Consider the following 14,436-nt stretch of genomic DNA (forward strand, 5'->3'; position numbering starts at 1 on the left):
GAAATATTTTTTTATTTTGAAATAGTTTTCTAATTAAAGAAAATACTTTTTTTTACTTGCGAATCATTTTTTTAATTGAACAAAATTATTTATTTTACTTGCCAATTGTTTTTTAACTGAAGAAACTATTTTCTTTTACTTCCAAATATTTGTTTAATTGAAGAAAATAGTTTTTTTTACTTTCAAATAGTTTTTTTTTTAATTGAAGAATTTTTACTCGCGAATTGATTTTCTAATTGAATTTTTTTTTTAATTTTAACTTGCTAACCGTTATACTTTTTTTTTTTTTTTTTAAATTGAAATAAATTATAACATTTTATAGATAAATTATGAACAAATACAAACATTTGTGTGTTTGTGGAGTTTTGGCAGTAATTTAATTAGCTTAGTCAGCATTGTTGAATTTGCATTTATTCCTCATTTGAAGCTGTTTAGAAAGGGAAGAAGAGTGAAAGAAAACCACAATCCTTGTGGTGTCTTCAGGCGTTTGAGGAGCCTTCAAGTGCAACACAACACATAGTGTAGACCAAAAGGCCACAGACACACACAAATGTTCTTACTGACGCCCAACGATTCGCAATAAAAAAAAAAATTAAAAAAAATTAAATTGGAAAAAAAACAATTACAAGTAAATATATAATTATGAAGTATAAAAACTTTTTTTTGCAAAATTATTTATTTTACTTGCCAATTGTTTTTAACTGAAGAAAATTGTTTTTTTTTTACTTTCAAATATTTTTTTAATTGAAGAAAATATTTTTCGTTACTTGTGAATCGTTTTTTTAATTGAAGAAAATTGTTTTTTTTAAACGTTTTTAAGAAGAAAAATATTTTTTTTATTTTGAAATAGTTTTCTAATTAAAGAAAATACTTTTTTTTTTACTAGCGAATCATTTTTTTAATTGAACACAATTATTTATTTTACTTGCCAATTGTTTTTAACTGAAGAAAATTGTTTTTTTTTACTTTCAAATATTTTTTTAATTGAAGAAAATATTTTTCGTTACTTGTGAATCGTTTTTTTAATTGAAGAAAATATATATTTTTTAAACGTTTTTAAGAAGAAAAATATATTTTTTATTTTGAAAGTTTTCTAATTAAAGAAAATACTTTTTTTTTTACTAGCGAATCATTTTTTTAATTGAACAAAATTATTTATTTTACTTGCCAATTGTTTTTAACTGAAGAAAAAAAAATTTTTTTACTTTCAAATATTTTTTAATTGAAGAAAATATTTTTTTTTTAAACGTTTTTAAGAAGAAAAATATTTTTTTTTATTTTGAAATAGTTTTCTAATTAAAGAAAATACTTTTTTTTACTAGCGAATCATTTTTTTAATTGAACAAAATTATTTATTTTACTTGCCAATCGTTTTTTAACTGAAGAAACTATTTTCTTTTACTTCCAAATATTTTTTTAATTGGAGAAAATCTTTTTTTTAAACTTGTGAATCGTTTTTTAATTGAAGAAAATATTTTTCGTTACTTGTGAATCGTTTTTTTAATTGAAGAAAATAGTTTTTTTTAAACGTTTTTAAGAAGAGAAATATTTTTTTTATTTTGAAATAGTTTTCTAATTAAAGAAAATACTTTTTTTTTTACTTGCGAATCATTTTTTTAATTGAACAAAATTATTTATTTTACTTGCCAATCGTTTTTTAAGTGAAGAAACCATTTTCTTTTACTTCCAAATATTTTTTTAATTGAAGAAAATAGTTTTTTTTACTTTCAAATAGTTTTTTTTACGCGAATTGATTTTCTAATTGAATTTTTTTTTGAAATTTTAACTTGCTAACCGTTTTACTTTCTTTTTTTTTTTAAATTGAAATAAATTAAAACATTTTATAGATAAATTATGAACAAATACAAACATTTGTGTGTTTGTGGAGTTTTGGCAGTAATTTAATTAGCTTTGTCAGCATTGTTGAATTTGCATTTATTCCTCATTTGAAGCTGTTTAGAAAGGGAAGAAGAGTGAAAGAAAACCACAATCCTTGTGGTGTCTTCAGGCGTTTGAGGAGCCTTCAAGTGCAACACAACACATAGTGTAGACCATCACCTGTCCCGTGTCCTCACCTGTCCCTCTGCCTCAGGGCGCCATCCCAGCCAGCGTGGACAGCGAGCAGGACGGGACGTCGGAGGTGGAGGTGGAGGTGGAGGAGGAGCGTGTCGCCGACAGAGGCTCCGAGAGCGATAGCAGCATGTTCAGCCCCACCAAGAAGAAGAAGAAGAAACCCAAGGAGAAGAAGGAGAGGAAGCCCAGGAAGAAGAAGAGAGACGAGGAAGACGAGGACGAGGACGACGGGAGCATGAAAGTGAGCATCGCACCTTGCAGGTTGAGTGGAAACTGAAAGTTGTGTTTGGTTACACAGCAGCACGGAGCTCTTAACTCCAAACACTTGCATCGCCACTTTGAAATCCATTTCATTGGCGCCATTTGAACAAGTCACGAGCCTTTTAAGAAGCAAAACAAATGTTTCAATCAGACATGTCGGATGAAAACAACACAATGCAGGAGTTTTATGAAGTAAGAATAGAATAGAAAGTACTTTATTGATTCCTGGGGGAAATTCAGCCCCACAGTTCGCTCACAAGACAATAAATACTGGACAGCATTATTCACATGTGAATAATATAAATACAGTTTATTATACAGCATTATTCACATGTGAATAATATAAATACAGTCTATTATACAGCATTACTCACATGTGAATAATATAGTCTATTATACAGCATTATTTACATGTGAATAATATAAATAGTCTATTATACAGCATTATTCACATGTGAATAATATAAATGCAGACTATTATACAGCATTATTCACATGTGAATAATATAAATACAGTCTATTATACAGCATTATTCACATGTGAATAACATAAATACAGTCTATTATACAGCATTATTCACATGTGAATAATATAAATACAGTCTACTATACATCATTATTCACATGTCAATAATATAAGTACAGTCTATTGTACAGCATTATTCACATGTGAATAATATAAATACAGTCTATTATACAGCATTATTCACATGTGAATAATATAAATACAGTCTATTATACAGCATTATTCACATGTGAATAACATAAATACAGTCTATTATACAACATTATTCACATGTGAATAATAGTCTATTATACAGCATTATTCACATGTGAATAACATAAATACAGTCTATTATACAGCATTATTCACATGTCAATAACATAAATACAGTCTATTATACAGGATTATTCACATGTGAATAATATAAATACAGTCTATTATACAGCATTATTCACACGTCAATAATATAAATACAGTCTATTGTACAGCATTATTCACACGTCAATAACATAAATACAGTCTATTATACTGCATTATTCACATGTGAATAATATAAATACAGTCTACTATACAGCAGAGGTGTGGACTCGAGTCACATGACTTGGACTCGAGTCAGACTCGAGTCATGAATTTGATGACTTTAGACTCGACTTGACGAAATGTAAAGAGACTTGCAACTCGACTTAGACTTTAACATCAATGACTTGTGACTTCACTTGGACTTGAGCCTTTTGACTTGACATGACTTGCTACTTTCTCCAAAACCTAAAGTTTAAAAAGTTATTTGGGAGCGCTCCGTAGCTTTCATTTTGTACATGTCTGTCTATCAGCGTGTGTGCTGCGTGTCAGCGTGTGTGCGCTCAGTACAACAGCCAATCAAATTAGATCTACATTGTTTTCATCACACAGCATTCAGCCAATCAAATTGCAGGACAACCAATGAACAAGAGTTGTCAAACAACGCGCCAGTGAGAAAGATTTATACCAAAGTTGGTTTCGTTCGGGTATAAAAACTACGACTTGGTCAACAAAAAACGAATTGCTGTATGCAAATCACGCAGTTCGAATATTACAGACGGAGACGCAACAACTTCCAACTTCGTTCGACATTTGAAGTTGCACAAAGAAGGGTAAGTTATGAATGTAAGATAACGTTTATTGGCTAAGTAACATGACTTTTGTTTGCTGTGTAGTTAAATCAGTGAGGCTGTAAACTCACTGCTAACGTCATAACCATAGACATCTTATAAGTAGACGCAGCATCGAACGCTACTGCTTACTGGCGCAGACGAGACGCGGGGCCGCCATCTTGGAGTGGTGATCCGCTCCACTCAGTGCAATTCATTTGGCAGGAGCAATGAACTGTCAGCGCATTTAATTCATTTTACCTCACTGAATACCACTCATTTTCACGCGCTTTTTTGTCATACGTGTAGCTATGATAACGGACACATGTTTTATTATTCATAGTTTGCTTAACAGTAATATAATATTCTTATATGCTATAAGTGACCAGACGTCCGAGATCAAAACTGGGAATATAAGCCCAGAGAAGGGGGAAAAAACGGTCAGCTATTTTTAAATTGAAGAAACAATATGATTACGTTATATATACATGTGTATATCCTACATAAACAATGTATGAATACATTAGATATCTATATATCTTATAGACCGTATCTCTGTTGCTGCAGCAGCAGAGAGTTTATTATGTCTTGACACTTTGTATTGATATTTTGTATTACATTCTTCCCTTAAATGATCATGTTTACAGTGATTGTTATATATGTATTTTTTATGTATGTCGCTTTGGATAAAAGCGTCTGCCAAATACTTAAACATATATAAACACCTGAAAGTCTTTATATCAGCTAAAACCACCAATCTGTTTCACTGGATTCAGAATAAAACCAAATGCTGTCTTACCCAACAATGTTAGTATTTGAATATTGTTACTTGAAGACTTATTCCTGGTTACAATTATACTGTTAAGAAAGTATTGTCTTATATTTTGCCTAAAATGAGAATGCATCATAATCAGTGGCGGCTGGTGAATTTTGTTTTAGGTGGGGCTGAAAGTTTGTAAACCAAACCCCTGTAGGGGGTCATCCTCCCCCAGAAGATTTATTTGTGATTTTCACATACAAATATTGAAGATCTTTGCTCCTTCTGAACTCTGTGGTAATGTTATTTTCATAAAATACAACCAATAGTACATTAATGTTAAATCTTACTTGTGAAAAGTAATCCCCCGATTCCTATTTTCAACAGTCCGCTCATTTGAGCAGGAAAACGCTGAACATCAGCCCGGCATCTTTGTTTTCTACCTGTCAACTGTCAGTTTAGGCTGCTCGCCGGCTCCTCATCACCACTTCAAGATGCAATTTGCTCGCGTCACAGCAACCAGTACTGCGTCTACTTAAAAGATGTCTATGGTTATAACATCATTTCAAACACAGCAATATGTTGCGTCCACTGCAGTTTGCTACCTTATTCATACTTTTTGTCAAGTGATTTTTTTAAGCAGGTTTGCATGAGGTACCTACAAATAACGTCACGTTAGTCAATGTATCACACAGTAACATAACGTTAGACGGCGGTCAGCAGCACCGCGTATTTTAGCCACCTACAAAAAGACAAACATAGTCAAATAAAGGTCAGTTGAAATGTATACTATATTAAGAATATGTGTACATATTGCATAGGGCCCTGACATCTAAAAAGTACAACTCTGTTCATTGTTATGTTCATGTATTTGTTATGTTTTTCATGTGTATGCACACATAAACACACATACAGTATGAGATGAGATCAATGAGATAAGGTAAGAACAGAATAGAAACTGCTGTGGAACTAGTTACAATGCAATATGCCATGGAAATACAATGTTAACACTTTTGTACAAATAAGTACAGTTGCACTTGTTTTTGCAAATGTGTTTATTCTGTAAAGGAATGAGTTAAATGTTTAAAATTGTTTAAACTATTAAAATGACTGGTTAATAGTGCTATTATGAATTGCAATGTCAGTGCTATTTTTTTTCCTGCTATTTCAAATGCACTTGTTTTAATAAATAAATACAGCGGTTTAAAAGCATACACAATCTGTGTAAAAATATTAGTCTGTGGTTAAAAGGACTTGAAAGGACTCGAAACTCAAAATGCAGGACTTGTGACTTGACTTGAGACTTTCCAGTCTTGACTTTGGACTTGACTCGGGACTTGCCTGTCTTGACTCGGGACTTGACTCGAGACTTGAGGGCAAAGACTTGAGACTTACTTGTGACTTGCAAAGCAATGACTTGGTCCCACCTCTGCTATACAGCATTATTCACATGTCAATAATATAAATACAGTCTATTGTACAGCATTATTCACATGTGAATAATATAAATGCAGACTATTATACAGTATTATTCACATGTGAATAACATAAATACAGTCTATTATACAACATTATTCACATGTGAATAATAGTCTATTATACAGCATTATTCACATGTGAATAACATAAATACAGTCTATTATACAACATTATTCACATGTGAATAATAGTCTATTATACAGCATTATTCACATGTGAATAATATAAATACAGTCTATTATACAGCATTATTCACATGTGAATAACATAAATACAGTCTATTATACAGCATTATTCACATGTGAATGATATAAATACAGTCTACTATACAGCATTATTCACATGTCAATAATATAAATACAGTATTATACAGCATTATTCACATGTCAATAATATAAATACAGTCTATTGTACAGCATTATTCACATGTGAATAATATAAATACAGTCTATTATACAGCATTATTCACATGTGAATAACATAAATACAGTCTATTATACAGCATTATTCACATGTGAATAATATAAATACAGTCTATTATACAGCATTATTCACATGTGAATAACATAAATACAGTCTATTATACAGCATTATTCACATGTCAATAATATAAATACAGTCTATTATACAGCATTATTCACATGTCAATAATATAAATAGTCTATTATACAGCATTATTCACATGTGAATAATATAAATACAGTCTATTATACAGCATTATTCACATGTGAATAATATAAATACAGTCTATTATACAGCATTATTCACATGTGAATAATATAAATACAGTCTATTATACTGCATTATTCACATGTGAATAGTATAAATACAGTCTATTATACAGTATTATTCACATGTGAATAACATAATTATGCATATATTCTACATTTAAGTACAGTCAAGAAGGAACATATGCATTATACAGTCTGATGGAATAATAATGTACAACATCTACCTTGGAGAGTAGACAGTATCTTCTCCGTCCGACCATCAGCAGCTCCCCCATATTTTCATGGATAAATGTCCGCCGTTGAAATATAATTTTAACGTCCCCATTCTGTTTGAGTGAAACGCAGCGATACGCTCCAACTGCGTCTCCAAGTTTGCGACAAACTCGCTCATCTTGCGGATGATTTCTTTCTTGAATTCAGTGACCATCATCCGCTTCTTCCTCACACGTCGTCTTTCCCGTGGTTGGAAAACCAACTATGTCGGCCCGTAGCTACAAGCTAATGCCAGCGAGTAAGACGGGATGTTGCGGGGTCCGATCTTGCCAACTCACGTTTGTGCCTCAAATGTTGGCTAGCAGCCTAAAGAACAAGAATTAGCCCTGAGGCCGCTCTTATCTTATCCACCCCCCAGGAGCCAAAGTCCTCCAGCCAGCTGATGCAGGAGTGGGGCCTGGAGGACGTCCAGTACGGCTTCACCGAGGACGACTACAAGACCATCACCAACTACAAGGCTTTCAGCCAGTTCCTCAGGCAAGTCATCAACATGTGCTAAACTATCCCAACAAAACTACATTTTAGCAGTTTTGTGCTATAGGTAACAAACCAAATTAGCATACCAGATTTTAACCTCTTAAGCTGTTTGTTTACATGTTTTTTTTTAATTTCTCTTTGCTATTTGGGCTTATTGGACCCTAATTAGAATAAAAAGTAAGAATCATCTTTTGATATGATGTACTTAGTCCATAAGTACACAAACGTGTACTTCATGTTTAGTGACATGCTAATTCTTATTTTTACACTTTTTTTTCTCCAAATTCCATTGTATGTTATACTCTTCTGACACCACCAGATGGCAGTATAAGTGTCCACATAAGTGGCCATAAGACCCCAATTCAGTAGTGGACACAATTTTGGAAATAAGAGCTAAAAGGTGCAGTCCACGCATGTGGCCACTAAGCCTTTAGAGGTGTTAAGGCGCACTTAAAATCCTTTTATGTTCTCAAAAAGCGCTTCTGGTTGTGCTTATTCTGGTTTTGGTACATGGTGTAATGACAAGTGTGACCAGTAGATGGCAGTCACACATAAGAGATACGTGTGGACTGCAGGTAGACGCCCCCTGTTCAATAAATGATGCTAGCAACTTAGTACAAGTTAGCAAGCAAGAGCAAAACTTTGATGTTTTGTTGAGAATATATGTTCTAGTTCGACTTTGGTAAGCTACGAAGACGCACCGCTTGATGAATTGTCGGAGCATTATGACTACCATAGTCAGACGTACTGTGCTTCAACATACGGTATTATTATGGTGTGTGTGTGTGTTTAAGGACCCCAAAATGGCACCTATTAGGAGACATTATCTGGTGTTTTGTTTCGCAATATTATATATTATTCGGTATAGCTCGGTTGGTAGAGCGGCCGTGCCAGCAACTTGAGGGTTGCAGGTTCGATCCCCGCTTCCGCCATCCTAGTCACTGCCGTTGTGTCCTTGGGCAAGACACTTTACCCACCTGCTCCCAGTGCCACCCACACTGGTTTGAATGTAACTTAGATATTGGGTTTCACTATGTAAAGCGCTTTGAGTCACTTGAGAAAAAGCGCTATATAAATGTAATTCACTTCACAATTCACTTCACTATGCAAAACCTGCTAATGTGGATTTAGGATCTGCATAATGGATTGTCGGAGCATTATGACTACCATAGTAAGACGTACTGTGCTTCAACATACAGTATTATTATGGTGTGTGTGTGTTTAAGGACCCCAAAATGGCACCTATTAGGAGACATTATCTGGCGTTTTGTTTCGCAATGTTATGCAAAACCTGCTAATGTGGATTTAGGATCTGCATAAGTCTCGGAAATTTTTCGTGGCCGCCATTTTAGTCAATAAGCGCCTTCTTTTTCTCTAGCAACTTAGTACAAGTTAGCAAGCAAGAGCAAAACTTTGATGTTTCGTTGAGAATATATGTTCTAGTTGGACTTTGGTAAGCTACGAAGACGCACCGCTTGATGTATCGTCGGAGCATTATGACTACCATAGTCAGACGTACTGTGCTTCAACATACGGGTATTATTATGGTGTGTGTGTGTTTAAGGACCCCAAAATGGCACCTATTAGGAGACATTATCTGGCGTTTTGTTTCACAATATTATGCAAAACCTGCTAATGTGGATTTAGGATCTGCATAATGGATTGTCGGAGCATTATGACTACCATAGTCAGACGTACTGTGCTTCAACATACAGTATTATTATGGTGTGTGTGTGTTTAAGGACCCCAAAATGGCACCTATTAGGAGACATTATCTGGCGTTTTGTTTCGTAATATCATGCAAAACCTGCAAATGTGGATTTAGGATCTGCATAATGGATTGTCGGAGCATTATGACTACCATAGTCAGACGTACTGTGCTTCGACATACAGTATTATTATGGTGTGTGTGTGTGTTTAAGGACCCCAAAATGGCACCTATTAGGAGACATTATCTGGCGTTTTGTTTCGCAATATTATGCAAAACCTGCTAATGTGGATTTAGGATCTGCATAAGTCTCGCAAATTTTTCTTGGCCGCCATTTTAGTCAATAAGCGCCTTCTTTTTCTCTAGCAACTTAGTACAAGTTAGCAAGCAAGAGCAAAACTTTGATGTTTCGTTGAGAATATATGTTCTAGTTCGACTTTGGTAAGCTACGAAGACGCACCGCTTGATGGATCGTCGGAGCATTATGACTACCATAGTCAGACGTACTGTGCTTCAACATACGGGTATTATTATGGTGTGTGTGTTTGTTTAAGGACCCCAAAATGGCACCTATTAGGAGACATTATCTGGCGTTTTGTTTCGCTATATCATGCAAAACCTGCTAATGTGGATTTAGGATCTGCATAAGTCTCGGAAATTTTTCGTGGCCGCCATTTTAGTCAATAAGCGCCTTCTTTTTCTCTAGCAACTTAGTACAAGTTAGCAAGCAAGAGCAAAAATTTGAAGTAGCGTGACGTCACAGGAGCTAGTATTCCTCACAATTCCCCGTTGTTTACAATGGAGCGAGAGAGATTCGGACCGAGAAAGTGACGATTACCCCATTAATTTGAGCGAGGATGAAAGATTCGTGGATGAGGAACGTTACAGTGAAGGACTTGAGAGGCAGTGCAGGACGTATCTTTTTTCGCTCTGACCGTAACTTAGGTACAAGCTGGCTCATTGGATTCCACACTCTCTCCTTTTTCTATTGTCGATCACGGATTTGTATTTTAAACCACCTGGGATACTATATCCTTTTGAAAATGAGAGTCGAGCTCGCGAAATGGACATTTAAAGTGACTTTTATCTCCAAGACAATACATCGGTGACACACTTAGCTACTGAGCTAACGTGATAGCATCGTTGTCAAATGAAGATAGAAACAAAATAAATAAACCCCTGACTGGAAGGATAGACAGAAGATCAACAATACTATTAAACCATGTACATGTAACTACACGGTTAAAAATTCTCAGCCTGGTAAGGCTTAACAATGCTGTTGCTAACGACGCTAAGGCTAATTTAGCAACTTAGCAACCGGACCTCACAGAACTATGATAAAAACATTAGCGCTCCACCTACGCCAGCCAGCCCTCATCTTCCCATCAACAGCCGTGCTCACCTGCGTTCCAGCGATCGACGGCGCGACGAAGGACTTCATCCGTGGGTTTGGCGGCAAGCATCGGCTAGGCGTAGTAAGTAGTCCTTGTTGTGTTGCTGGAAGTATTGTACTTAGCCGCTAATACACCGATCCATCCCACCTACAACGTTCTTCTTTGCAGCCTCCATTGTTCATTAAACAAATTGCAAAAGATTCACCAACACAGATGTCCAGAATACTGTGGAATTTTGTCGAAGAAAACAAGAGGCTTTTCTATCGGGTCCGATGGGGTCCAACCACTTCCGTGGATTTTGTGACGTCACGCGCATAAATCATATCCAAAGGAGTTTTTCAACCGGAAGTGTGGCAGGAAATTTAGAATGTCACTTTATAAGTTAACCCGGCTGTATTGGCATGTGTTGCAATGTTAAGATGTCATCATTGATATATAAACTATCAGACTGCGTGGTCGCTAGTAGTGGCTTTCAGTAGGTCTTTAATGCGCCTTATAATCCATTGCGCCTTTTGTATGAAAAATACGGTAATGTATAATCAAACCTCTTCGAGATATTTCATTTCTTCCTATTACTATTTACTAATGTTAATGTTCCCCAACTGAAACCTTTTTAAGGGCTTCAGCACACTGGAAAATTCACCATATCTTGCAAGAAATGTGTAGACATGTTGATTGATTGATTGATTGAGACTTTTATTAGTAGATTGCACAGTACAGTACATATTCCGTACAATTGACCACTAAATGGTAACACCCCAATAAGTTTTTCAACTTGTTTAAGTCGGGGTCCACGTCAATCAATTCATGGTAAATTCATGTTCATTATGACCAATTCATCAAAGACCACACCGTAAAAAAAAAAAAAGCCAGTAGATTTTACTCAAATTTAGCAGCTCTGTCGCCAGAATTTTACTGTAAAAAAAAGAAAAAAAGGGACCTTTATTATCTTTATAGTAATGCACTGTAAAGACAAAGACCAGAGACTTTATGTGAAATGTTTATTTATGTATTATTATTATTATTATTTATTAATGTATTGTTTTATTTTATAATTTTTGTTTTTTAATTTAATTAATTAATAATATTTTAATTAAAAAAAAAAAATTGTAGTTATTTTTGGGCATCATTTGGATATAAAACAAAACAAATATTATTTTGAAAGACCAGAGATTTTATGTGAAATGTTTATTTATGTATTATTATTATTATTAATCAATGTATTGTTTTATTTCATAATTGTTTTTGTTTTTTTAATTTAATTAATTAATTTAAAAAATTTTAATTTATTTTTATTTGTAGTTATTTTTGGGCATCATTTGGATATAAAACAAAACAAATATTATTTTGACATTCATGGCAGACAATAGATGTATGCAAATATGACGTAATGGATGAAATTGTCTGATGCCGGATGTCAATAAGAACAAAATTTCCAAAAAAATGGAAGATTAGTCGCCATAATTTTACAGTAAAAAATCAGTAAAAACTCTAAATCCACAGTAAGACGCACAGGTCGTTGGCAATTTTGGTTTGGGTGTTTATTTTGCCTGTAGAAAACAAGTTGTAGGCTGCAAATGGCCCCCGGCTCGCAGTTTGAACACCCCCTTGTTAGCCTATGGAAAAAGGTATTCCAAGTTATTTGTCGTATCCACACCCAGCAGGCACAAGACATGGAAACAACGTTGACAACTTGTTGAATTATGTCCTGACGTTGAGCAACTCAAACATAACGTTGAAACAACATGCTTTTTGACGACATTTATTCAATGTCGGGTTCTGACGTCGATTTGACCATTGAAACTTGGTCATTTTTCTAACAATATTCTACAACACAACATAACGTTGAAACAACGTGCTTTTTGACGACGTTTAATCAATGTCAGGTTGTGACGTTGATTTAACATTGAAATTTGGTTATTTCCCAACCAATATTCTACAACACAAATACAACGTTGAAACAACGTGCTTTTTGACAACGTTTAATCAATGTCAGGTTCTGACGTTGATTTAACATTGAAATTTGGTTATTTCCCAACCAATATTCTACAACACAAATACAACGTTGAAACAACATGCTGTTTGATGACGTTTAATCAATATTGGGTTCTGACAAATGAATTGATAATTGAAATGTGGTCATTTCCCAACCAATATTCTACAACACAAATACAACATTGAAACAACATGCTTTCCGACAACGTTTAATCAATGTTGGGTTCTGACAAATGAATTGATAATTGAAATGTGGTCATTTCCCAACCAATATTCTACAACACAAATACAACATTGAAACAACATGCTTTCCGACAACGTTTAATCAATGTTGGGTTCTGATGTTGACTTGACCATTGAATTTTGGTCATTTCCCAACCAATATTCTACAACACAAATACAACATTGAAACAACATGCTTTCCGACGAGGTTACATTTTTTTTTTTTAAGTTTTTTTTTAAGATATATGCATACTAGTTTTAGCTATTTGGCTGTTCTAGTTTTTATTTGTATTTATTTTTTATTATCTTTTTATTTAATTTTTTTTTAATACACTGTAGCACTTTGAGGTTGTTTATTCAATGTAAAGTGCTTTTTACAAATAAAATCTGTTATTATTATTATTATTATAAATCAATGTTGGGTTCTGACGTTAATTTGACCATTGAAATTTGGTCATTTCCCAACCAATGTTCTACAACACAAACATAACGTTGAAACAACATGCTTTTTGACGACGTTCAATCAATGTCAGGTTGTGACGTTGATTTAACATTGAAATTTGGTTATTTCCCAACCAATATTCTACAACACAAACACAACGTTGAAACAACATGCTTTTTGACGACATTTATTCAATGTCGGGTTCTGACGTCGATTTGACCATTGAAACTTGGTAATTTTTCAACCAATATTCTACAACACAAACACAACGTTGAAACAACATGCTTTTTGACGACGTTCAATCAATGTCAGGTTGTGACGTTGATTTAACATTGAAATTTGGTTATTTCCCAACCAATATTCTACAACACAACTACAACGTTGAAACTACATGCTGTTTGATGACATTTAATCAATGTTGGGTTCTGACAAATGAATTGATCATTGAATTTTGGTCATTTCCCAACCAATATTCTGCAACACAAATACAACGTTGAAACAACATGCTTTCCGACAACGTTTAATCAATGTTGGGTTCTGACATTGATCTGACCATTGAATTTTGGTCATTTCCCAACCAATATTCTACAACATAAATACAACGTTGAAACAACATGCTTTTTGATGACATTTAATCAATATTGGGTTCTGACAAATGATTTGACCATTGAAATTTGGTTATTTCCCAACCAATATTCTACAACACAAATACAACATTGAAACAACATGCTTTCCGACGAGGTTACTTTTTTTTTTAAAGTTTTTTTTTAGGTATATGCATACTACTTTTAGCTATTTGGCTGTTGTAGTTTTTATTTGTATTTATTTTTTATTATCTTTTTATTTAAGTTTTTTTTAATACACTGTAGCACTTTGAGGTTGTTTACTCAATGTAAAGTGCTTTTTACAAATAAAATCTATTATTATTATTATTATTATAAATCAATGTTGGGTTCTGACGTTAATTTGACCATTGAAATTTGGTTATTTCC

At 33.9% G+C, this 14,436-nt stretch overlaps 1 protein-coding gene across 1 annotated transcript in view; it reads left to right on the top strand.

Annotated features, from left to right (window-relative positions):
- The window catches only part of chd5 (chromodomain helicase DNA binding protein 5), a 136,088-nt gene that overhangs the window by 32,329 nt on the left and 89,323 nt on the right, over window positions 1–14,436 (top strand). The window contains exons 3-4 of the mRNA XM_062037812.1: window positions 2,093–2,314; window positions 7,565–7,683. Coding sequence (XP_061893796.1) covers window positions 2,093–2,314; window positions 7,565–7,683 — 341 coding nt within the window. The remainder of the gene's footprint in view (window positions 1–2,092; window positions 2,315–7,564; window positions 7,684–14,436) is intronic.

Source organism: Entelurus aequoreus, linkage group LG26 (assembly GCF_033978785.1).
Source record: "Entelurus aequoreus isolate RoL-2023_Sb linkage group LG26, RoL_Eaeq_v1.1, whole genome shotgun sequence".
Classification (NCBI taxonomy): domain Eukaryota; kingdom Metazoa; phylum Chordata; class Actinopteri; order Syngnathiformes; family Syngnathidae; genus Entelurus; species Entelurus aequoreus.